Here is a 26,556-nt window from a genome sequence, read left to right as displayed (position 1 = left end):
TAGTGTGCCAGTAATGAAAAGGAGAAATTGGAGTCTATGTCCGAATACAGTGCAGTAAAAAAAAAAGACAATCAACCAACAACACATATCCTGTTTTAAATGGTGCTTTTATTGCAAATGTGTTGCATTCTCACATTCATGGATGTTATAGATTTGTTAGTCAAAGCATCATTTCCTTCAAGGTCAGCATCTTCACCTTGGAAAAGCAATAGAGGGAACGTTCGCACGAGGTGTGTGTGTTGTGTGTGTGTAAACTTTGAACTAATCCTAGTCTGACCAGCCACATACCTCCAAAAAATTGACAGACAAATAAGACTGTTTCAGTATATGCAAAAACAGTTTGCTTTTCAGTCTACAGGGACCCCCTGTAGGTACTGGACCCAGCCTGAGACTGATTGTCTATGACGTCCTAAGAAAAGGTAGGATTTATCCCAGGTATTCCACTGGGACACAGAAATAAAAACATGCATAATTCTCCCAGATACTTCATTCATATTGTCCCACCCACACAGATGCTCCGATGCCTCTCTAAAAACAAGTTTACACAAGTATAAACAAAACTGGACAAAATTAGTAAAATGTATAATATATATTTATTTATATTAATTTTACAGGGGAAAAAGTGGAACCTCATTTCAATGAGAGAGCATTGGCCTTATAAGTGGCGAGACACAATCTTTTGACTTCTCCAACTTCATTCTCGATAATGCAGCACTTACAATACTTGACAAACATCATCAGCAAACAGTTGCTCCAATACTCGAACAGTTGATAGGTAATACCTGTAGAAGGTAGAGTGCGGTAATCTTAAGAAGGATGTTAGTTGCTTCTGCATTAGGCAGTATGTTCCAAGGTGGTGACAAAATGACAGACGCATGGGATTACAGTACACGTATGTAGGGCTGTTACGGCTTGGTAGGAATTACTAAGCCTAGAAATATATTGAATAGAACCTATGCTGGTCCCATGCGGCTCAGTTGGTAGAGCATGGCGCTTGCAACGCCAGGTTTGTGGGTTCGATTCCCACAGGGGACCAGTACACTACTGTAAGTCGCTCTGGATAAGAGCATCTGCTAAATTACTAAAATGTAAAATGCTACGGTATAGATCAGAGCACAATGATTGCAGGTAGCTAAGAGCAGAGATGAAGAGGAATGTTTTGAACAGTTAAAGCTGCTGCAGGACAGGACGTATGAGTGTAAGCGCGCTAGTTATCTAATGGCCGAGGGGAGAGGGGCAGTGGATCACCTGAAGAAGGCATCATTTAGATTGAGGATCTGTGGCAGAGAGAACGATCATAATGTGAAACTACAGAGTTGTAGTAGAGAATGTACACTTCTCTTTTGTCATCATATTGATGGGCTATGCTACCAAGTTCTTAAGAACCTGAGAAATCAATATTTTACTTTCTATTACATTTAGGGCACAGGAGACTGCTGAGGGGAGGACGGCTCATAATAATGTCTGGAACGGCGCAAATGGAATGGCATCAAACACATGGAAATCACGTTTGATGTATTTGATACCTTTACACCTATTCCGCCTCGGTCATTACCACGAGCCCGTCCTCCCAATTAAGGTGCCAGCAACATCCTTATTAAATAGTAATCTGATTTGAACATGAGTAGTATTCAGGATGGCCTGTTTCCTCTGAATAATTCTGAGATAAAGTGCAAAAGTAGATTGTATTTCTTGCAAATTCCTGGAATATTTAGATTTTTTATACAAAAGTCATGTAAAATGCAGCAAACTTGTTTTATAAAGGTAAAGATAAGAAAATCCTCAGTAACATTATCATCAAACAGCGAGGAGCAGCCTATGCAGAAAATATATAAAAGAGGCACCTGAAATTTGGTATAAAGTATTCAGCTAAATAAATTGAAATATTTGATAGAATATTCAGTTGATAGAACAGACCCACAAGTTCAGACAACTATCGTCAATACTAGTTTGAGTAAAAAAACAAAACAAAGAAGTTTCACTAGGTTGTTTTTATCTTCTCTTCAATAAACTAAAATACCTCGATTTAAATAATTGATTCAAATTCTAGTGTGGCTTTGAATACCTAAATCAGTGTTTAAAAAAAGCTTTTTGTTAAGGTGCATAGCTAGCTGTTGCAACGTTCTCTCTTCCTGTAAACAGTGACAGCACGTCAGGTCCTACAAGCCTTTTTGCATCTTTGCCAGGAGTCAACGGCAACAAGGAGAGGAAGTTTCTAACTGATCATACTTTGGGATATTCCAAAGAATAGAAGTTAGATACAAATACTAAATCTGATAGGTCACTTGTCAGTATCTTAGGACAAATTGTGTGGAAAAGGAAATAAAAGGCAAACATGCAAAGCACAAACTACCACAAATTAGTAGTGTGGTCAAGGAGTAGCTACTATGTATAGACTATTTCCTTTTAGAAAAGTGAACAAACGCTACATTTTGTCTCATCCAATTGCATGAGCCTTGCATATGATATGAATTAAACATCTTGAAGCTTTGGTCATTACTTTTTGAAAATGCAAAACTACATCAGGCGATCTACAAAAGCCCACTTAACTACCGAAGCAATGCTTCTCAGAATACAAGGTTCCACTTTCTCAGATCTGTTTAAACTTTTTGACAACAGAGAAATTAAATAATATGGCCTTTTTTAAATTAACCCGTACAAAAGCCAGTCCACACTGCTTCTCTCTCAGTAAAATCACATTCAGCAGTCGCTAAACCATTCTCTCACATAAAGAGCAATCTGAACAACACCCACAGGAAAACCTGCAGGGATCTAAAAAGAAGAAGAAATCAAATCAGGACATATTCAGTTTCCATCTTAAACACCAGATATACAGTATTAATCACATACATACTCTCAGACAGTCATATACGTAAAAATGAAAAATAAAAAAATAAAATGGAAGTGAGTAGTTAATACCACAAACTTGGAGCACTACATGTTGTCGATTCTGAACAAATACATATTCACATTGTCTGTTATATACATGTTAACATGTTGAAGAACCAGTTCAAATATTTACCTTGTACCTGTACTGAATGGACTGTCTTTGCCATTGAGCGGCTCTTGCATATAAGAATGTCTGTTTGTTAATGACCGTTGTCTAATGGTGATTTGTATTTGGCACATTATATCCCAAATGATAAACAGTTAATATTAACAGATCAGATTAACTTCTGCATTTGATGTAGTTCTATTAACACTATCTATACAGTAATGCCTGTTCCTAAATGAGGAGCGAAGTCTGGAGAGTGCGTGAAGAAGATATTCATGAAAAGTTTATAACACTTCTGGGAGTGTGAAACCGTTAGCTGGTACCCTATATAGTACAAATGTATACTGAAAACAAATGTAATCCTTCCACATACATTCTTTTAATTTTGTCTTGCTTCTGTGTGTTTTGTAAAGTGTATGTTTATTTACATAAACCAAACAGTGGCTCAGGAATGACTTTAACATTGATAAGTACTAATTGTTAATCCACGTCCCTTTCAAATAGAAAATAAAAACAATTACATTATCAGAAGAAAAATAAACTTAAATAGCTCTATTAATCGTACATAGATTGTTTTGAATTAAATGCAAAAGGCTAAAAGCAACATTTTAAGTGTCTTAGAATATACAAGAACAATTGTTATTTCAAATCAAGGTTTATCTGTTTCACAAATGATTTATTTTCTGTCTCCGAATTGGAACTGCTACCAGCTTTTCATGTCAACTTGAATCAACATAACACAAAATGATGCCATTTCCAGGTTGAATTTGAGTTGTATGGCGAGGACACCTGAGCCACTGTTTGGGTATAAAGCACAGGCACACAGACGCCATTGAAACTGTACACAATGTGATTCACAAATCATAGAACATTATAGGAGTTGACGTTCAGTTTGAGGTCTCAGAAAGAGGATGGTGATCATGCATGCTATTTCAACTGATCATCCCTAACCCTCCTCGGTTATTAGCTGTGCTTGGGTAATGTTGCACACTTTGTGAAATACCTTGTATATACACAGTGAGATATCTAGTTGGACCATAATATCCTTTAGAAAGCCTTCTCTTAGTCAGAAATACACATACTTGGGATAGAGCAGAGAAGCCAAAAGCCAAATTAGACTTGATTTTTCATTATCATTACAACGTCGCCGAACTTTACTCTTTTTGTTGTTGCTTTCTCTTCATTTAGAGTTTATTGCTTGTTAATAGGTTATTGTTTACCCACATCAAACATGGTGTTTGGCCGGACTTTCTATGTGAATGAATGTGTATAGTAAAATATCAGAGGTTAGCGCTGATAGACAGTGTCTGACTGGGCAACAGTAGTCACATGAGCAGTCAAAAAGAGCTGTAGTGTGCGGCCAGTGGAGTGACATCATCACGGGCAGAGTTGGAGGAGAGAGAGCACTGTGTTTCCAAGACAACACCCCATTCAACTTCCATCACTTCTTAGTGAGGAAATTATACGGTTATGAGTTACAACCTATTCATGTCATTGTGTAATATTGATAACCCATTATTGTTTGTTTTTAGGTTAATTTAAGGGGATTAAAACATTCAATGGGATGCCAAGAGTAGAGCTAGCAATTTCTAAAATCAATCAAATTCTTATACCGAGTTTTTGTTTTTTCACATTACAGAACACAGAGCACATTTAGCAGAGTTACTTTTTCATAATGCCAAACATCGCCTTAAAAATTATAATAACTGACATATTACTCTCAAATTTAAAAAAAGAAAAAGTAACTGCATTGAATCACAATGTATAGTTTGAGCTAAAAACGACTGTTGCATTTTAGAGTAATTCAATTACGCTTTTGAAAGGAAAGTAGAAAGTGTGAACTCATCCCAATTTTTGTCCATCTGTGCTGTACAATACTACCCACCTGCACGGTTACACATGGCAAACAACACTGATAGGCCAAGGAGAGCCCAACATGGCTCATATTCACAGCTGCTGGGGAGAAAAATGTGTAAGACAGACAGTTAGTTTAACAGTCTGGTCGTTTGAAAACGTGAAAGACTGTGTTGCCAACTGAGCAGAGCAGCGCAATCTCCCATCCTGGCCGTGCTGCTTGTTGTCCTGACGGCGCAGACGACGAGAACAGAGAAACAAAAACATAAAACGAGAGCTGGGAATTTCCTCCCATCAGGCACTGCAGTGGAGAGAGCCAGTCAGTCACAGATCCAGCTGAAACTGAGCTTCCCATTGCAGAGGTTAAAAACCTAACATTCCCAAAACATTGTCCTCCCCGCGCGAGAGCAAAAGTTGAGACGACGGGTTAACCACCCAAAGCTGAGCTCAGCTGCATGCTGATCGTGCTCCCAAGACGCACTGCTGCGATGGCCTGACGGAACAGACAATTAGGAACCAGGTCCTCTTTTGACAACCACGACGACATGGCCAAAACCGGAACCTGATTCCTTTCTCAGAACAGAAAGCAGACTTTGTGTTGAAAGTAGGTAACCAGGAATGAGTGCTGAACGATCGCTGCTGCCTTACGGTACGAGCTGAGGCTGGCAGGCAGGTAGACAGACACACTCTAACCTGGACCTCAGTCTCCTTCCCAGTCCGGCAGGTAGGTGTCTAAAACCAAAGGTGAGAAAGAGAAGAGGTTGGTGGTCTGTGGAGCACCTTTCTCCTGGCAGGCGACTGAGCTCAGAAGTCACTCTGTGAGGAGCTGCTGGAGGAGGCTCTTCTGCTGGGACTGACTGCTCTGAGGCCCCTGGGGGCCTTTCTGGGGGCCTATGGACCCCGACTGGTTCAGGTAGGAGTCGCTGCCCACCAGGTTCACCGTACACTGGACGTCGGCAAACACTTGAACCTGCTGTACCTGATGAGGAGAGGGAGAGAGGACATCAGTGAAGGAATGAGGGAAGAGGATAGAAGGAAATGAAAGCGATAGGAGGGCTTTAGTGAAATGGTTCACCACGTCAGTTAAGGGCAGCTTGTATGGTCTGTTATTGCTTTTGTACTCGACTTCTAAGTTGAAGCGGCTGACATCAGGTGTGGCACCCTCACCTGATCGTTACACATGGAGTTGATGTCGCCAAGGTTACTGTTGCCCATGCCAACAGGTGGTCCTATGGAAGGTAGCGAGCCCACCCCCCCTGAGCCTCCTGCCATTGACACGGTGATACTCATGTTGTTGTAGACCCCCTGTTGTCCAAAGGCCTGGGGCGTCGTCTGACCAGACTGGCTGAACAAGCTGACACAGACAGAACAGTCATGATACCAGTGGCTTTATGTACACTCTTCTTTCAGTTGCTATATCTGGTCATTATAATTACTATGAAATTATATAGAAGCAGCTGCTTAATTTTAGTACCTTCTTCACTTCAAATAATTGAACACATCTGGTATAATGTTACACAAGTGATTGTTAGAAAGAATCCTCTAAGAAACAAACAAGTAATTATGTAATAACCATCTGACCGTGTAATTTCTATGTAAATAACAAGTCAATAACAGACTATGCAATTTACACATTTACACAGGCATGGCTCTGGCCACCTCACCTGTTGCTGCCCATGCCAGCTTGCTGCCAACTCTTCATGTCAGGTGTTTGGTACCCAGGAGGAGGCTGGGTCTGCTGGAGCAGAGGACTCTGGGAGGTGGAGTTCTGAGGGGACAGCAGGGGACTGGTGGGGCTGAGCTCTGGAGGGAATGAGGGGTCTCCTTGCTGGACCATACCTTTGAGGAGACGGACAAAGAGATAGTGTTAGAACATTTTCATATTGATCCTGTCTGCACACTACTGTAAATTACATTTTAATATTGACTATGTCAGCACATGATATGCTATTTTGATATCGATATTAACAGCACATTGTAATGACAATTTCGGATGTTATAGAGACAGTGATTATGGTGGATACCCAGGTAGCCTAGTCACTCACCCGGTCCTCCAAACTGCTGGAAGAGCACAAGCTGCACCGCCGAGTTCACCGCCCCCCCAAACTGTCCCTGCATCCCCCCCATCATAGTTGCCTGGCTGCCCATAGGGCCCTGGCCCGACAGCTTAGGATCCTGGGTCCCTCCCATGGGGTTGAAGAGGCTGGGGGAGCTGGGTGGGTTCCCTGGCATGGGGCTGTAGCTTGGAGGGTAGCCAAACTGTTGTTGCTGTGGCTGGGGTCCTTTTTGTCCCCTGGTGGCCCCCATAGGCCCCCCGCCCCCCATGCCCTGCCTCATCAACATGACCTTCTGCTGCAGGAGCTGCCTCTGGCGGTGCTGGAAGCTATAGAGCTCCCGCTGCCTCTGGGCCAGCATCTGGGCGTTTAGAGGTGGCTGCAGGGACAGAGAGAAAATAGGGGACTTATTGGATATGCTTTCTGTCTGCAAAACAGCCCTCATAGTTTCCCAAATTAACTAGACCATCTGAAATAGACTGGAAGGCACCTCAGTCAGAGAGAGGGAGAGGGATTGGGGGTTGGAGAAGAGAACAGGCACTTAGTTTTCATACTAATCATTCAGTATAATTAGCTACGATGCTTAGGACTTACTCAATACACGCCACGCCGAAAGAGAGAGAGAGAAAAAAGGAGAACAAGAGAGAAGGAAGCGTGAGCACATGATTGTGGTCCTCTGTAGCTCAGCTGGTAGAGCACGGCGCTTGTAACGCCAGGGTAGTGGGTTCGATCCCCGGGACCACCCATACACAAAAATGTATGCACGCATGACTGTAAGTCGCTTTGGATAAAAGCGTCTGCTAAATGGCATATTATTATTATTATTATTATTATTATTATTATTATTGTGAGTTCCCCAGAAACACTCACCTGAGATGGCATCTGAGGCTGCTGCACGCCCTGACGCATCCCCATGGCAACGTGAGCTTCCCCTGGGAACTGGCTCATGGCAGCCAGCCTGTTCTGCAGCTGAGAGAGGGGGAGAGAGGGGGAGAGAGGGGGAGAGAGGGAGAGAGAGGGGGAGTGAGTCACACGACTGATAGAGGAGGGAGGGAGCGGACTCAAGAGTTTAAATGATAGAGAGATGAGAGAGAAAAGGGACTGTTGAGAAGAGAACTGATTGAGAGGAAAATGGAGATGGGATCTCAATACCCGATAGAGATATTTAGTTCCCCTGTGTTTGTTCTGCTGTACCATAATGGAGCGTAGGAGGCTCTCCACACAACACAATGGCACATTAACACAATGCAGGGCTGCCTGGCCGGCCAGGTGGGAGATTTACTATTGCTAAGCCAGTGTTTAACGAGCACTGGCTCTGACTGGGATTAAAAGGCAACGCTGCGTGACACAGGCTTCATTAACATCAACAAGGCCCATTAAAGCTCACCCCCTCCTGTATAGAGGAGAGGAATCAACTACGCCCACATTAGAAAGGTGGACCAGGGGAGTGGGCCAGCCTGGGTAGGTAAGTGTCTGTTGGATTTCTGAGTTCTACCTCTGGCACTTAACTGATCCATTTACTGCTCAGAGAGTGCACACACCTGGTTTAATTTAGCTTAATCTGGTGTGTTAGGGCTGTGTTGGAACAAAAGCTTGCCACCCCTGATGTACCCGCTTTGCCCAGCCCATCCTACCTGCTGTGGGCCCTGCAGCCTCTGTTGCAGCTGTAACCTCAGCTGGTTGGGTGGCAGCCGGAGCTGGTTGGCCATGCCAGGCGCTCTGCCCATGCCAGGCCTCAGTATCATGCCCCCAGCGAAGGCCCCCCATACTCTGCACCCCTGGTATCTCTGGAGGGAACTGGGCAGGGGGGCCGGTGCTGAACTGAGAGCGGTAGCTGGGCAGCTTGGGGTCCATGGAGATGGGGGTGGTTGCAGGGGGCTGGGAGGGGAACCGTTGAGGGATGGGGTCGAAGCAGCCGCCCTGGGGAGAGGAATGGACAGGGTCAATACTGGGTTAATTACAGTCCAACAAACACCTCAGGACCAAGCAAATCATTACGATAAGCATGCATCGATGATTGCACTACTGTACTGATGGAAAGAAACTATTCTGTGGTGCTTTGGACATGAATTTCAATTCACTCTCTATATTTAACACCCATTCAGCTCTGTAGTGTAGTAGAATCAGGTTGCATGCCAGTGCCTGTCCTTTTCCTTATATAGATAACACTTGCAACACTTAAAAAAGACAAATGCAATCTATTATTATTCTCCTCCTCCGGTACCCTCACCTGCACCAGCTTGTCGATCCCAAGGGCTCTGTCCAGCTCTGCCAGCTCGCTCTCGTCTGTGCCACTCAGGAAGGACACCAGCTGGTCCAGGAGGGCCTTCTCGTCGTTACGCCCCTCGGAGGTGGTGGGGGGACACAGCAGCTCATCCAGCGGGCACGGGACACACTGCCTGCTCCACACACAGGGGGAAAGGGGGCAGAGTCAGGAACATGGGAGTGTGTCTATGCAATGTAAATATGTGCAAGGTTTGTTTCTGTGTGCCTGTGCATTGGAATGTGAGCAATGAGGAATGTATGTGTCTGTGTGTTTCTACATAGAAGTACACTGCTCAAAAAAATTAAGGGAACACTAAAATAACACATCCTAGATCTGAATGAATGAAATAATCTTATTAAATACTTTTTTCTTTACATAGTTGAATGTGCTGACAACAAAATCACACAAATTATCAATGGAAATCAAATTTATCAACCCATGGAGGTCTGGATTTGGAGTCACACTCAAAATTAAAGTGGAAAACCACACTACAGGCTGATCCAACTTTTATGTAATGTCCTTAAAACAAGTCAAAATGAGGCTCAGTAGTGTGTGTGGCCTCCACGTGCCTGTATGACCTCTCTACAACGCCTGGGCATGCTCCTGATGAGGTGGCGGATGGTCTCCTGAGGGATCTCCTCCCAGACCTGGACTAAAGCATCCGCCAACTCCTGGACAGTCTGTGGTGCAACGTGGCGTTGGTGGATGGAGCGAGACATGATGTCCCAGATGTGCTCAATTGGATTCAGGTCTGGGTAGCGGGCGGGCCAGTCCATAGCATCAATGCCTTCCTCTTGCAGGAACTGCTGACACACTCCAGCCACATGAGGTCTAGCATTGTCTTGCATTAGGAGGAACCCAGGGCCAACCGCACCAGCATATGGTCTCACAAGGGGTCTGATGATCTCATCTCGGTACCTAATGGCAGTCAGGCTACCTCTGGCGAGCACATGGAGGGCTGTGCGGCCCCCAAAGAAATGCCACCCCACACCATGACTGACCCACCGCCAAACCGGTCATTCTGGAGGATGTTGCAGGCAGCAGAACGTTCTCCACGGCGTCTCCAGACTCTGTCACGTCTGTCACATGTGCTCAGTGTGAACCTGCTTTCATCTGTGAAGAGCACAGGGCGCCAGTGGCGAATTTGCCAATCTTGGTGTTCTCTGGCAAATGCCAAACGTCCTGCACGGTGTTGGGCTGTAAGCACAACCCCCACCTGTGGACGTCGGGCCCTCATACCACCCTCATGGAGTCTGTTTCTGACCGTTTGAGCAGACACATGCACATTTGTGGCCTGCTGGAGGTCATTTTGCAGGGCTCTGGCAGTGCTCCTCCTGCTCCTCCTTGCACAAAGGCGGAGGTAGCAGTCTGCTGGGTTGTTGCCCTCCTACAGCCTCCTCCACGTCTCCTGATGTACTGGCCTGTCTCCTGGTAGCGCCTCCATGCTCTGGACACTACGCTGACAGACACAGCAAACCTTCTTGCCACAGCTCGCATTGATGTGCCATCCTGGATGAGCTGCACTACCTGAGCCACTTGTGTGGGTTGTAGACTCCGTCTCATGCTACCACTAGAGTGAAAGCACCGCCAGCATTCAAAAGTGACCAAAACATCAGCCAGGAAGCATAGGAACTGAGAAGTGGTCTGTGGTCACCACCTGCAAAACCAGTCCTTTATTGGGGGTGTCTTGCTAATTGCCTATAATTTCCACCTGTTGTCTATTCCATTTGCACAACAGCATGTGAAATTGATTGTCAATCAGTGTTGCTTCCTAAGTGGACAGTTTGATTTCACAGAAGTGTGATTGACTTGGAGTTACATTGTGTTGTTTAAGTGTTCCCTTTATTTTTTTGAGCAGTGTACTATACTCACTCCTGAGGGGAGGCCAGAAGGGCTTGCACAGTGTTTCCCATGCCTCCATCAAAGGACACAGTCTCAGTCAGGGCCAGGGTCTGGAACTGCTGAGAGTCTGTCTCCATCTTAGACATCACTGGAGGACAGCACAACACAAACAACTAAACCTTAGATCCCATTTTATTATGTAATAATGATAGAATTCCAGATATTGATATAGGCTTATTTGATAGAAGCGTATTCTGGTTCATACCGGTGTTGGAGTTGAATGAGTTCATGAGTCCAGACTCTGTAAAGGGGCTGCTGCTGTCTTTGGCTGTCTGGAAGAGCTCCGCTTGTCCCGGTCTCTGGCTGGGGCTGAAGAAGTCAAAGTGTGACTGGTTCTGCAGGCTGGAGCCATCAGTGAGCCCTGCACAGTCACAAATAGACACACGGTCAGGACCAGTCCTTTCCTGGGGGGCCACACTAAAAACGAAAACAGGCAGCATACAGTGGTGTGTGGAGTCAGGGGCCTCTCACCCTCTGACCCTTATCGTGACCCCTCACCCCTGACCCTTGATCCCCTTTATTCCTGCTGTACCTCGGCTTGGTGTTCCGGGAGGCTCCCTCTTCACAGTCACGGCCCTGGGAATGTTGGCCTCACCGGGCTGGAGTTGGGTAGGGGACTGAAGCTGTGTAGGGGACTGAAGCTGGGTAGGGGACTGAAGCTGGGTAGGGGACTGAAGCTGGGTAGGGGACTGAAGCTGGTTCTGGGCCTGGAGCTGGAGCTGAGTAGGGGATTGGAGCTGGAAATGGTTCTGAGGTTTGGGTTGAAGAGGTGATTGGAGTCTGGGGCTGTGGAGCCGTTGTTGAGGTTGGGTTTGGCTATGGGACGACAGGGCCTGGGTTTGGGGACCACCCTGCTCCTCGCTGCCCTGCTTGGCCCCTGCGGGGCCCCTGAGGGTGGGCAGCAGCTGGCTGAGAGGGTCCAGGTCAGCAGGTCCACTGAGGAACTGAGAGAGAGAGGGAAATAATGAAAGGGAGGGGGGGAGCAAGAGAGAGGGACAGGGAAAGAGAGTAAAGGTCAAAGAACTTCAAAGGCTGCTGCTAGAAGCTCTGTGCTGGAGAGAGACAAAGTTGAAGAGCAGGGGCCACAAATCATCACAACTAGCTCCTGATTTAAGAGGGCAATGAGGGAGTGTTACTATGGGCTCAACGTAAATAGAACAAATACAGCAGCGAATCACATGCTCCCTTTAGAAGGCAGCAGCAGCATCCACTCAGCCAGCCAGCCACTCTCACGTTCCAGACACTGTGACCACCACAGCAACAGAAGTCCTAGAAGTCCCTAATCCTAACTCCCGGCCCTAACCCTAAAATCTTAACACTAACCTTAACCATAACCCCAAACTTAAACTGTCTGAGAGGTCTGCATGTCTGGGACGTGATCTTGCTGCATCTGGATACTACAAAGACTGTGTATGAGGTGTGAGCTGTAGACCGCAGAGGTAGGGGGAGGAGTAGGGCTGCAGACAGTACCGGGTCTCTGGACGGTCTGCTGTCTGCAGGGCTGGGTTTGGGGCTGGGTTTGGGGCAGGCTGCAGCGCAGGGCGTAGTGTCCCCGCTGGCCCTCTTCTCAGTCTTGACCCTGACCGTCTGCAGACTGAGAGCGGCCGGAGGGGGCAGGTCTCCCAGGTCCTTCTCATCCGTGTCCAGGAGGAAGCGCAGCAGCTGGTGGTCCTGAGGGGTGGTGGAGGGTCCGTTGGGGTTGGCGGTGGCAGGGCTGGTAGGGGGCTCCTTCTTGATCTCAGACTCCTTGCTGTTGCCGCCCTCGGCCGGGCTGCTGTCCTGCAGGAGGCGGTGGAGGATCTTGTGGCGCTCCGTCAGCGTGCTGTGTGAGGCCGGGCACTGAGGGGTGGAGGTGGGTTTGGTGGGGTGGGTGTTAGGGTGGGGAGAAGTGTTTTTGGGGTCCCTAGGCGGCCCCACTCCACCGTTGTCCAGGAGCTGGTTGAGTTTGGCGTTCCACCCTAGTTTTCCTTTAGCCAGGTCATCTACTCCCCCACCTCCTCCTCCTCCCTCGGGGGGCTTGGCGGGGGGAGGGCACGCTGGTGAGCTGGTGGGGGTGCTGGCCTGCCTCTGAGGTAAAGGGGAGGGCAGGGAGAAACCCAGAGGGGTCCTTGCTCCACTGTCCCCACCAGAGTGCTGCCTGCTGAGGATTCCACCACCCCCGCCACCACCTCCACCTCCCAGGGACCCTGCCGGAGAGTGCAGGCCAGAGGTGGAAGGGGAAAAGGGGTTCCCTGGGACACGCGGGCTGCCGCCCAGCCCCGGACTGCCCCTGGGGGGCCTGCCCAGGGGCGAGGGGCTGTTGACCTGCTGAGGATACATCCGGTTGGACGTCAGGTACCCTGCTGAATGGCTGGTGGGTGTGGTGGGGGCGGTGGTGCCGGAGCTGTTGCCGTTGTTGAGATGGAGGCTCGAGGTGGGGCCTGGGGCTTGGCTGGCCTCGCTGCCCGGGGGGAGGTCAGGGGAGTGGGAGGGCTGGGAGGGAGCAGGGCTCCTATGGGTCAGTAGAAGGCTGGAGTTAGTGTTTTCCTGAGAGCTAGCAGTGTTGTGTTCCCTACAAGAGAAGGAAAACAAGAGCAAAACATCAGATGAGTGAGAGAAATATTCTGGATATGTATTGTCTGTTTACATTGTTGGCACAAAAACACATTCCTATCAGCCATACTATCCTGTCAATTCCTACCATTCCAACCAGTGTTGATTGGCAATAAAGACATATATTCTACATGTTCCACATGACTTGCCAGTGTGTGTGTTCATGCGTGCGTGTGCGGTTGTGTGTACGTCACCTGTCAATAGTGTGAATGCCCATGATGAAGGGCTGAACGTCGTGGTTGGGGGGGCAGCAGAACTTGCAGCGTGTCTGAGCGCTGAGGGGGGTCCCATCGCTCAGGTTGAACCGGTAAAGAGGACTGATGGCCGTGCCATGGGTCATCACTGTCAACACACACATGCACAAACAACAATTGAGCTACTTATCATTGTGGCATTCTTTACCAAATAAAAGAAGGCGAAAAAAACAACAACGTTTTTTTGCAATGGTACCACTGTAGTTTGTTGTTACAGCCTAATTATTGAGAAAGTTTATCTTTCCCCTCTCTCTTCCCCATATTCGCTTCCTCCCACCTTCTCTTCTTCATCCTTGCCTTCTCTCCCCACTCCCCACTCCCCCTCTCCTCACCCTCGTGGAGCAGCTTCTTGGCGTGGGAGGGTTCTTTGCCCTGTGGCTGGAAGAAGGCGTAGATGCACTTCCTGACAAGATCCTCCCAGCCCGGTCGCCCTGTCGCCCGCAGAGCACTGGTCTCTATGGAGATGATCTTTCCTGGAGACACAGACACAGACACAGACACAGACACACACACACACACACACACACACACACACACACACACACACACACACACACACACACACACACACACACACACACACACACACACACACACACACATCAGTAACAAGAGATGCCGAGGCTCGATGTTAAAACCCAGGTGGCGGTCCATTATGAGGTTAGATGTAAAGTACAGTAGTAGTGAGAGCTGAAACCCCGTCCTTGCCTGTCCTCTCTAGGTAGGTTTACCAACAAGCCTGTTTATCGTGTACCACTCTCCACTTAGTCCACCTTCTGGCGCAACACGAAAGCTCTCTAATCCACACATTGGAGAGTGTGTGTGTGTATGGAGTGTTTGTGTGAGAGGGTAGAGTTGAGAGGTAAAAGGTGAGCGGTCAGGGGTTAATACCTGTGGGGTCCTGTTTGGTGATGAAGGACTCAGTGCTGATGGTGGGGAGCTGCTGGGGGTGGGGCATCGGGCAGGCTATGCAGATCAGGCAGCTCTGCAGGTCTGAGCACAACACCGATCAAAGTTCAGGAGAGGTCAGAGTTAAGCCTCTAACATGTGTGCGTGTGTGACTGTGTGTGTGTGACTGTGTGTGTGTGTGTGTGACTGTGTGTGTGTGTGTGTGTGTGTTAGCTGTAATACGCAGGGCGTCAAAGTGTCTAACTCTATACGGCTCTAGTTAGGAAGACAAGGTAAAGACTAGCGTGATGTCATGTTGCTGCCACACCTTTTTGAATATGTATGGCATGAGTGTGTATGTAAACATCTGTGTGCATACCTGGCATGTATCTGTGTATGTACAGTAAGCTGTATGTATACGTGTGTGTGTGCTCACCATCTCCCTCCTCCTGCATGGCTTTGGGCTGGGAGACAGTGAAACACTGCATGATGTCGTACTGCTGTCGTGCCTCCTGGTTCTCCGAGTCCACCTCATCAGGAGGCCTCTTTAGCATCCGGCAGTTAAACGTGTGACTGTTCCTCCGACTCTGCTCCTGGGGCCACGGCACCCCGTTTACTACACACGCACGCGCACATGCGCACACACACACACGCACACAACATCAGTAACGGTAGAGACAGACACACGTCATTAGGAACGGGGACACAAACCATCACACAGGACATACAGAAGAGCGTGTGAGAAGAGAGCGAGAAAAGAAAGGATGTGGGAGACAGAGGATGACAGAGGCAGGTAAAACCAATGTGTGTGATGTAATAATGATGGTTTGAACAGAGACAGGGATGACATATCTGGGGTAGAGAGAGAGATAGAAAATATATACAATTTAGACAAAGAGAGAAGGGGGATAAAGACAGAATAAACAAGAAAGACAGATTGTGAGTGGGTAGTAGTGAGGGTCTAGTGAGTTTGAACTGAAGACAGGCAGGCAGGTAGGTAGTTGACCTGTTAACCTCTGCTGGTATTAACCCATCCTGCCTTGCCTAGTCTATATAGAGAGGGTTTACTGGGGGCTTCATGGGACACTGACCCTCTGTTGACTCCTGGTTACTATGCTCTTATAGCTGTCACATGATCTGTGACAGCTATGATACTGTACCTATAGCAGAGATTCCTCTCCTCTTTTACCTCCTCTCCTTCCTTAATGGCCATGTACTCTTATAATCTCCACCCGGCACAGCCAGAAGAGGACTGGCCGCCCCTCAGAGCCTGGTTCCTCTCTAGGTTTCTTCCTAGGTTCCTGCCTTTCTAGGGAGTTGTTCCTAGCCACCGTGCTTCTACATTCGCATCGCATGTTCTTTGGGGTTTTAGGCTGGGTTTCTGTATAGCACTTTGTGACAACTGCTGATGTAAAAAGGGCTTTATAAAATACATTTGATTGATCCCCTTCTCTCTTACCTGTCTTTCATCTCCCCTTTATCATGTTTTTCTTCTCCTTTCTTCCTCATCTCCTTCCTCATCTCCATCCTCATCTCCTTCCTCATCTCCTAGTCATTTCCGCCTACTCGACTTCCACCCCTCTTTCTTTGTCCTTCTCTCTATTCCTCTGATCCCTCGCCTCTCATCCTCTCCTTCCACCTCTCCTACCCTCCCCTCCTCCCCTTCCTTCACCATCCTCTCCTTCCACCTCTCCTCCCCTCCCCTCCCTTCACCATCCTCTCCTTCCACCTCTCCTACCTTCCCCTCCTCCCCTTCCTTCACCATCCTCTCCTTCCACCTCTCCTACCCTCCACTCCTCCCCTTCCTTCACCATCCTCTCCTTCCACCTCTCCTACCCTCCCCTCCTCCCCTTCCTTCACCATCCTCTCCTTCCACCTCTCCTCCCCTCCCCTCCTCCCCTTCCTTCACCATCCTCTCCTTCCACCTCTCCTCCCCTCCCCTCACCATCCTCTCCTTCCACCTCTCCTACCCTCCCCTCCTCCCCCTCCTCCCCTTCCCTTCACCATCCTCTCCTTCCACCTCTCCTCCCCTCCCCTCCTCCCCTTCCTTCACCATCCCTCTCCTTCCACCTCTCCTACCCTCCCCTCCTCCCCTTCCTTCACCATCCTCTCCTTCCACCTCTCCTACCCTCCCCTCCTCCCCCTTCCTTCACCATCCTCTCCTTCCACCTCTCCCCCTCCCCTCCTCCCCTTCCTTCACCATCCTCTCCTTCCACCTCTCCTCCCTCCCCTCCTCCCCTTCCTTCACCATCCTCTCCTTCCACCTCTCCTCCCCTCCCCTCCTCCCCTTCCTTCACCATCCTCTCCTCCCTCATCTCATCCCCTCTCCTCTCATCCACTCTACTGTCATCCTCACCGAGGCTCTTGGGCAGCAAGTTGCGGACAAACTCGCCGTGGTCTCCCACATGGAGGATGCTGTAGACACTGGAGTTCATCAGCTCTTCCTGGGTGTAGCCTAGGTAACCCGTCACATTCTCCGACACAAACACGATCCCACCCTCGCGGTTCACCACAAAGAAGAAGCCGTCCAGAGCCTGGCCCGAAACAGAGGGAGGGACAAAGAGGAGTGAAACGGACACCTCCGGAGGAAGGGGAACACAAAAAGGGAGAAGGGGGGACCTTAGCCTCTCTCTCTCCCAGCCCCAGCCAGGGGGAAAGTGGGCCAGGAACTGATGTGGCATGCATACTGACACTAGGCCTCACTGGGAAACTACCTCCTGAGAACCATACATACTGTCACTGAATCACTCTGGACAATACAGAGAAAATGCTGAAGACAGAGAGATTCTAACTAAATTGCCGTCGTCCGGATTATTGCAGTTTTACTTTTACCCAAAAACATACACAATACTTTATCTAATTTTGTATAAATCTACTGTGAGCAGGTGCAATCGAATTACTACCCATGTATTTACTAATGAGCAACCAATAAGATGAGTATCTTCTCAATAAGAAGTACCTGTGCTTTAGAAAGCGGCATTACTGAATTATCCAATCAATGGATAAGTGGGTACTTTCTGTGTCTCTCACTGAAATTCAAATTCCACCAAGCTTTATTGTTTTACTCACCTCAAGCAGCAGTGGCCCCAGAGCCTCCTTCTCCACCATGCCCTGACTACTGGACGAGATGTCACTCTTCTGCACCTCGTCTTCCGGTGACATCAGAGCTGCTTTCTCTGCATGGGTCAAACACACACACAGATCTTAGGAACAGTTTCAATACGGGGGGACTGAACGTGGGGTGATCAGCCATTGCTTTATTTTACTGACATCAAACGTTACATAGGCATTATGAAATGACTTAGTAATTCCAAGTAATAAATCCTAAGTAGCTTGTTATATACGTTATTCCCCTCATAATGACTCTGGTATTATTCAATAGAGAATAATGAACTGTGTGGGCTGTTGCTGAACTGTGTGCTGATGACATCAGCCCCGCTCAAAGGGTTAGCGGGACTCAACACAGCACATGACTACAGCATACTGTACTGTACAGCAGCTAAAGCCAACAACTGGAAATAAGCAGGAAACGGCCTGTTTATTCTGCTTGGAGGAGGTTTTATAATTAAACCATACCCCATGTAGATGCATATCTCATAATGTCAAAAACTCTTAAAAAGCCATTCAACAATGACCCAAATCTCTTCTTGGACCTGGTTTAAGGTTCTACTTTGGAGAAAAAGGGCCAAAGAGAGTGATGAGGAGAGGCAGCCAGGGAGGCAGCCAGGGAGAGAGCCAGGGAGGGGGATGGTGGATCTGTGTATTGTCAAGTGATTGTTTTTTCTCTTCCTGATCAACGACCTGATGATAGGCTGCTGAGGCCCTGGCCAGGCCCTGGCGAGGACAGAGAGAAAGACGCTGATCTGAGAGATGATGATTGGTGCCTGAGGCCAGCAGGGTGAAATACAGTACAGATACATAGAACTGGACTGAGCTGGATCGAAGAGAGAGAGAGAGGGGCCGGACCTGCCATCACATGTCATTCCTGTAATGTAGGATTGACAGAGAGAGAGAGAGAGAGAGAGAGAGAGAGAGAGACAGAGAGAGAGAGAGACTACTATATGACTAAGAGAGAGAGAGAGAGACTACTGTATGACTAAGAGAGAGAGAGAGAGAGAGAGAGAGACTACTATATGACTAAGAGAGAGAGAGAGAGAGAGAGAGAGAGACTGCTGTATGACTAAGAGAGAGAGAGACTATTGTATGACTAAGAAAGAGAGAGAGAGAGAGAGAGACTACTGTATGACTAAGAGAGAGAGAGAGAGAGAGACAGAGAGAGAGACAGAGAGAGAGAGAGAGAGAGAGAGAGAGAGAGAGAGAGAGAGAGAGAGAGAGAGAGAGAGAGAGAGAGAGAGAGAGAGAGAGAGAGAGAGAGGGTAGGAAGAAAAATACAGTAGGCCTAAATATAGAGAAAAAAGTGAGCAAAATGAAGGAGAAGAATGAGAGATACATGAGAAAGAGGAAGGGCTTAAGGAAGGGAGGACAATAGAGAAGTCTCTGGGGCTAGCTCTAAATCTACAGTCTGATGTCAGAGAGGCTGTATTATTAATATCCAGTACCTATCACCCCCCACACTGTCCTCAACTGTCCCACTGCAGCTCCTCACAGGGCAGGACTACCCTCCAACCATAATGAGGAGAGCACCACCCTCGCCCCCCTCATTCCTCACTCACTGGGCCCAGTCTTGGCCGGTGACACCTGATCCAGTCACACAGAACTTCAGGCTCAAACTCTACACACCACCTCGAGTCCTCCGTTCTGCCCCCTCTGGTCTCTTGGCCCTCCCACCCCTTCTGGAGGGCAGCTCCCGCTCAGCCCAGTCAAAGCTCTTCTCTGTCCTGGCAACCCAATGGGGAACAAGCTTCCCCTTAACGTCAGGACAGGGGAGTCTCTGCCCATCTTCCGAAAACGTCTGAAACCCTACCTCTTTAAAGACTATCTTAAATAAATCCCAATGACGGCCCCCACCCCCTTCATATATTTTATTTTTAAATAACTAAATGCACTTGTCTTTTACTACTACCACTGACTTTGCTGAGAACTACTTTATTGAGGGAAAAAGGCCTTGCTACGATTGTGATATGTTGTCTCACCTAGTTATCATAAGATGAATGCACTAATTGTCGCTCTGGATAAGAGCGTCTGCTAAATTACTAAAATGTAAATGTAAAATGTAGGTCACGACAAGCGTGACTTCAGCACGCAGAGCTCACTGTACTGACCTGTGCCCACCAAGTAACCAACCAACAGCTGGAGGAGAGGCCGGGGAACAGATGAGAGGAGAGAGAGAGAGGAAGAGGAAAAGAGAAACAGAGGTACTTTTCTCCGTACTCCCGACCACACTAGTCGGTCTCCTCCGTATCCTCTCCAGGGAGAAACAAACAGAGAGGAGTGTATATTTATGAAGCGGAGGTTGGCCGGTGCCCAGGTCTTCAAATAAGGGTGGCGAGTGAGCACATCACTGTGAATCACATGTTTTATTCCAGGAGGCCAAGAACTGAAACCAAAAACAAAACACAACAAAGTCCCGCCGTAATTAGGTTATTGACAAATCAACCAGGGCTGGGTGAGGACTTTATGGCACAGAGACATTAATATCCTGCAGCAGGCCTGCCGGTTGGGACGTGTGCTGCACGACTCCTCAGATACACTACTGTTCCACTAGAACACTACTGTACCACTTTCTGGATTTAACCAGAGCAGTGTTTAACTTCACTAAATAAGATGTTCATCAATTGTATTGATTGTGTTTATCAACTGCACATCCCAAGTGTGCAAATGCATGGGCAATTCCAGTTGTTTGGAATTGGTGGAGCTAACAGGATACTGAGTATTTTTCTCCTGTTGAGGGTGTGATTTCCTTCCAAAAATAGTTAAGTAACACATCTGGAGTCTTCTGAGAAGCCAGAGTCTGTCCTTGTCTATCTCAGAATCAGATAGGAGAGGGGTGAGAGGGGGAATGGGTGGAGGGGGACACAGAGGGGGCAAGAGGTGAAAGAGGGGAGAGTTGCAAGGGAGGGAGGGAGAGAGAGAGAGCGCGAGAGAGAGAGAGCGGGGCACAAAGGAAGGGAGTGCGGGCCTAGGGAGAGGAGGAGGAGGGGTGAGCGGAGTGGTGTGTGTTCCTGTTTTTCCCTGCGTAGGGGAAAGGGAAGCTGAGCTTTGCGAGAGGCCCTCTTGCACAAGGTCAGGGGGCAGGGAGCTCAGCCATTGGCTGCTCCCCCCCAAGCTTGCGAAACAAAAACAGAAGAGGACCCTGAAAACCTCATGTCATGGTTATGTCAGTTCTAAGTAGGCTTTAAATCACCTCTGCCACTTCCTCTACCCCAGCTAGGCTCTTTCCTCATGCGGGGGGGCAGAAAATAAACAGAGGATCTCATCTCGTTCAAGAACCCCCTAAGCCTTACAAGGAGGAAAACACACACACCCTGACCCTAATGTTTCCCCTCATTTCACTGAGGCTGAAACAGAGAAAATGGCACCTTCTACACAGCACCACCAAGAGGCTTTTGGAGAGCCACTGTTGCGTGTGCTAATTCTGGTGCAGGCAAGTGAGCGTCACTGTTTACTCTTACACTTCTACTCCACTGCGTCTCCCTGCCTGCCTGCTCAAGGCCAACGCCTGCTCAAGGCCAACTCCAGCCCTCTCTTAGTCCGTTGGGCCTCTGGTACTGCCCTATCCCAGATAGGAAACCAGGGCTGGAAGGAATATTCTAATTTACGCCCACATTCTGAGTCACCAAGCCTGTTTGTGATGATGGGAATCAGGACCAGGAATTAAAAGACGTTTGAGCAACTATGCCTTTCTGTTAGGCAGCCATCTTAAGGGCTGTGGTGTGTGTCTAATGTATATACACTACAGTGCTGCTTAGAAACGCCTGCTGGTTATGTCCATACTAACAGGATGCTTGATGGGATCTCTGACGGCAGGGGGAAAGCAGGGAAATACATACTGAACCATGTAGTCCCTTAGACACAGATCTTGGATCAGCTTTCCCTCCCCAAAACCTAACCTTAAACATCAGAGTGAAAAATAAAAATCTGACCTTAGATCAGAGTCGAGGGGACAACGTCATCATCCTACTCTAACTGCTTTAGTTTCCATCCAGGCTATGAGGGTTCTAGCGCGATCCTCATTATTCCAATGGTGTGGTCGTAACATAATGAGTGTCATGCTCAGAGGGGTCTCAAGTGAAATAAAAATGTTAAGGCACTGACCTAAATCGGACAAGGTTGTTCGCAACAGAGGGATTTAAAGGCTTGTAAAATAATCTCCTGCATCACTTCGGTCAAGCCCATCATTTCAAAGCCTATAGGTTCCCACTCCTAGTAGCGAAATACAATTACATTACTACTACATTGGTTTTGATTTATGACCTACACTCTTAGAAAAAAGGTACTGAATTGTACTTAAAGGGGCACAAACGCTTCACTGTAGTGGTACCTGGTAAGGTACGTCCATTGTATCATTAGTTATAGATACATAATTGTACCCTTTTAGTTCATACCTTTAGGGGACAAGACAGTATCTTTTTTACATATAGTCCACGAGTACAAAAGCGTACCTTTAGAAAAGGCACAAATGTGCCTTTTTGGGGTACCACCACAGTGACAAAGCCGTTGGTTCCTTTGAAGAGGCTAAAATGTACCTCTTCTTGAAACCAAGTCCCTCACATGTACACGCCTCTCTGCCATCCCACTTCTGACACCAATGTAGCAAATTCAGGAGGTAGCCCCACTTGGGACTCAAACCTGGGTTCTGCGACAAGCCAACACCTTAACCATTACGCCAAGAGGCCGTGTTGGGTTAAGGTCAGCAAAATATTAATTACAGCTATTTATTGTCACATGTTATCTTAGCCTTTATAACTGGCAGTGGGCATGCTCAAACTTCAATTAAAAAAACCATAAACCACTTAAGATGGTACAACACTTCTACTCAAGTGTGGCCAAAAATAACTAACTGAAAGCCACGGCCCCCACCAAGCAACGCCTCCAATATAATGAGGCCTCACTGTTATAATACAGTATTTAAATTCTGTAAATAAAATGGCCAATTCTTATTCATCATTGTACCTTATGGTGGGTACAAATATATGCCTTTCTTCAATACATTGTCAATTTGTAGCTTTTCTGCTTAGAAAAGGTTAAGATCAGTACCATCAAGAATCATTAGTGTACACAAAGGGTACACAAAATATGTTTGTACCTTGGGAAACAGAAATGTACCTTCACCATACCGCTTTTCTTTTTGAGTGTGTGATGATTATACCTTTAGATTCAAAATATTGGTTACAAAAATGTACCATTATACTAGATTATCCGCACATGTTGGAGCTAGGAACACAAGCATTTCACTACACCCGCAATAACATCTGCTAAATATGTGTATGTGAACAATACAATTTTATTTGATAAGTACCCTAAAAGGTAATGAACAGTACAGTGAGATCACATGTGTACCTCTGAAGGTTAACTATCTGTATTTTGATATTTTTGTACCCCAGGGAACAATACTTTACCCTAACTTAACCTTTTTCTAAGAGTGTGTTAACCCCCAAACACATAAAGCTGAGAATATTAACAAGATGGGTTGGGACCACTAGAAGAATATTACTCCCCTCAAGGGCATGTCAGGTTGTTCACTGAGAATGGGTTAACCCTGAGACAACACTGGCTAGATGTCAGGGGCTGGAGGAAGGCTGCCTTGTGAGAAGCTCTGTTAAAACGGGTGAGGCCATGTCCAAACAGTGTTAACTCTTCTGCCGAGGTCAAGTTCAGAACCCAAAATGTTTTCAGGGCTCTGGTTAGGCCTAGAAACCCTTCAGAGTGGCTCAGGCCCTGGGGATGTAGAGGTCTGGGGGTGCTATGGGGCCTTTCGTTCTACCTCCAGACATCATGCTTCAGCATCTAGTGAATCTAGTTCAGATGGAATTCCCAACGTCAAAGTGTACAGTTTTACAGTTGATTTTCCAAACCTACCCAACAGTCAAACACTTAGCTAATAGCTAGTGAAAGTCAATGTTACTTATAACGATCACCTCATATCACTCTGAAGAATCTGTTCGACCACAGCTGACATCATAACTGCTGGCTAAAAAGAAGCTGTCATGTCACTAGCAGTTTGCACGCACGTGCACACACACACACACACACACACACAGTTCAATCTCTTACTAACTATCCTCTGTTGGCCAAGTATCCTAATGATGTTAATCCGAGTGGTGCAGTGGTCTAAGGCACTGCATCTCAGTGCTTGAGGCGTCACTACAGATCCCCTGGTTCGATTCCAGGCTGTATCACAACCGGCCGTGACTGGGAGTCCCATAGGGCGGCGCACAATTGGCCCAGCGTCATCTGGGTTTGGCCGGTGTAGGCCGTCATTGTAAATAAGAATTTGTTCTTAACTGACTTGCCTAGTTAAATAAAGGTAAAATAAAAATAAAAATAAAAATAAATACTTCAATATACTATACCATATACTGACAAAAATATCTAAAAACACTGAAGCAGCAAACTTTGTGAACACCAATACTTGTGTCATTCTCAAAACTTTTGACCACGACTGTATATACAGTGGGGAAAAAAAGTATTTAGTCAGCCACCAATTGTGCAAGTTCTCCCACTTAAAAAGATGAGAGAGGCCTGTAATTTTCATCATAGGTACACGTCAACTATGACAGACAAATTGAGATTTTTTTTCTCCAGAAAATCACATTGTAGGATTTTTAATGAATTTATTTGCAAATTATGGTGGAAAATAAGTATTTGGTCACCTACAAACAAGCAAGATTTCTGGCTCTCACAGACCTGTAACTTCTTCTTTAAGAGGCTCTTCTGTCCTCCACTCGTTAACTGTATTAATGGCACCTGTTTGAACTTGTTATCAGTATAAAAGACACCTGTCCACAACCTCAAACAGTCACACTCCAAACTCCACTATGGCCAAGACCAAAAGAGCTGTCAAAGGACTCCAGAAACAAAATTGTAGACCTGCACCAGGCTGGGAAGACTGAATCTGCAATAGGTAAGCAGCTTGGTTTGAAGAAATCAACTGTGGGAGCAATTATTAGGAAATGGAAGACATACAAGACCACTGATAATCTCCCTCGATCTGGGGCTCCACGCAAGATCTCACCCCGTGGGGTCAAAATGATCACAAGAACGGTGAGCAAAATCCCAGAACCACACGGGGGGGACCTAGTGAATGACCTGCAGAGAGCTGGGACCAAAGTAACAAAGCCTACCATCAGTAACACACTACGCCGCCAGGGACTCAAATCCTGCAGTACCAGACGTGTCCCCCTGCTTAAGCCAGTACATGTCCAGGCCCGTCTGAAGTTTGCTAGAGTGCATTTGGATGATCCAGAAGAGGATTGGGAGAATGTCATATGGTCAGATGAAACCAAAATATAACTTTTTGGTAAAAACTCAACTCGTCGTGTTTGGAGGACAAAGAATGCTGAGTTGCATCCAAAGAACACCATACCTACTGTGAAGCATGGGGGGTGGAAACATCATGCTTTGGGGCTGTTTTTCTGCAAAGGGACCAGGACGACTGATCCGTGTAAAGGAAAAAATGAATGGGGCCATGTATCGTGAGATTTTGAGTGAAAACCTCCTTCCATCAGCAAGGGTATTGAAGATGAAACGTGGCTGGGTCTTTCAGCATGACAATGATCCCAAACACACTGCCCGGGCAACGAAGGAGTGGCTTCGTAAGAAGCATTTCAAGGTCCTGGAGTGGCCTAGCCAGTCTCCAGATCTCAACGTCATAGAAAATCTTTGGAGGGAGTTGAAAGTCTGTGTTGCCCAGCGACAGCCCCAAAACATCACTGCTCTAGAGGAGATCTGCATGGAGGAATGGGCCAAAATATCAGCAACAGTGTGTGAAAACCTTGTGAAGACTTACAGAAAACGTTTGACCTGTGTCATTGCCAACAAAGGGTATATAACAAAGTATTGAGAAACTTTTGTTATTGACCAAATACTTATTTTCCACCATAATTTGCAAATAAAATCATAAAAAATCCTACAATGTGATTTTCTGGATTTTGTTTTCTAATTTTGTCTGTCATAGTTGACATGTACCTATGATGAAAATTACAGGCCTCTCTCATCTTTTTAAGTGGGAGAACTTGCACAATTGGTGGCTGACTAAATACTTTTTTCCCCCACTGTAAATACTAGGAAGAGCAATGTCGGAGTGGCATTGACTAAATACAGTAGAATAGAATACAGTATATACAGATGAGATGAGTAAAGCAGTATGTAAACACTATTAAAGTGACTAGTGTTCCATTATTAAAGTGGCCAGTGATTCCATGTCTATGTATATAGGGCAGCAGCCTCTAAGGTACAGGGTTGAGTAGCCGGGTGGTACCCGGCTAGTGATGGCTATTTAACAGTTTGATGGCCTTGAGATAGAAGCTGTTTTTTTGTCTCTCGGTTCCAGCTTTGATGCAACTGTACTGACCTCACCTTCTGGATGATAGCTGGGTGAACAGGCCGTGGCTCGGGTGGTTGATGTCCTCAATGATCTTTTTGGCCTTCCTGTTGAAGCATTTTTGGCAGAGATTACATTCTCAAGTCTTATTGGGTATGACGCTACAAGATTGGCACACCTGTATTTGGGGAATTTCACACATTCTTCTCTGCAGATCCTCTCAAGCTCTGTCAGGTTGGATGGGGTGCGTTGGTGCACAGCTATTTTCAGCTCTCTCCAGAGATGTTCGATCGGGTTCAAGTCTGGAT

General features: G+C 46.9%; 1 protein-coding gene across 1 annotated transcript in view; it reads right to left on the bottom strand.

The window, feature by feature from the left end:
* Nucleotides 1-88: 88 nt before the first annotated feature.
* The window catches only part of LOC121548874 (nuclear receptor coactivator 1-like), a 96,667-nt gene continuing 70,199 nt past the window's right edge, over nucleotides 89-26,556 (bottom strand). Inside the window, 18 exon segments of the mRNA XM_041860496.2 lie at nucleotides 89-5,828; nucleotides 6,017-6,203; nucleotides 6,514-6,688; nucleotides 6,895-7,282; nucleotides 7,774-7,872; nucleotides 8,538-8,724; nucleotides 8,726-8,823; nucleotides 9,134-9,302; nucleotides 11,042-11,159; nucleotides 11,277-11,432; nucleotides 11,604-12,015; nucleotides 12,542-13,622; nucleotides 13,858-14,005; nucleotides 14,250-14,390; nucleotides 14,809-14,910; nucleotides 15,242-15,421; nucleotides 17,162-17,339; nucleotides 17,875-17,981. Coding sequence (XP_041716430.2) covers nucleotides 5,661-5,828; nucleotides 6,017-6,203; nucleotides 6,514-6,688; nucleotides 6,895-7,282; nucleotides 7,774-7,872; nucleotides 8,538-8,724; nucleotides 8,726-8,823; nucleotides 9,134-9,302; nucleotides 11,042-11,159; nucleotides 11,277-11,432; nucleotides 11,604-12,015; nucleotides 12,542-13,622; nucleotides 13,858-14,005; nucleotides 14,250-14,390; nucleotides 14,809-14,910; nucleotides 15,242-15,421; nucleotides 17,162-17,339; nucleotides 17,875-17,981 — 4,094 coding nt within the window. The 3' untranslated portion in view covers nucleotides 89-5,660.

The sequence above is a fragment of the Coregonus clupeaformis genome, chromosome 33 (genome assembly GCF_020615455.1).
Source record: "Coregonus clupeaformis isolate EN_2021a chromosome 33, ASM2061545v1, whole genome shotgun sequence".
NCBI lineage: Eukaryota > Metazoa > Chordata > Actinopteri > Salmoniformes > Salmonidae > Coregonus > Coregonus clupeaformis.
This window is presented reverse-complemented; position numbering and strand designations above follow the sequence as displayed.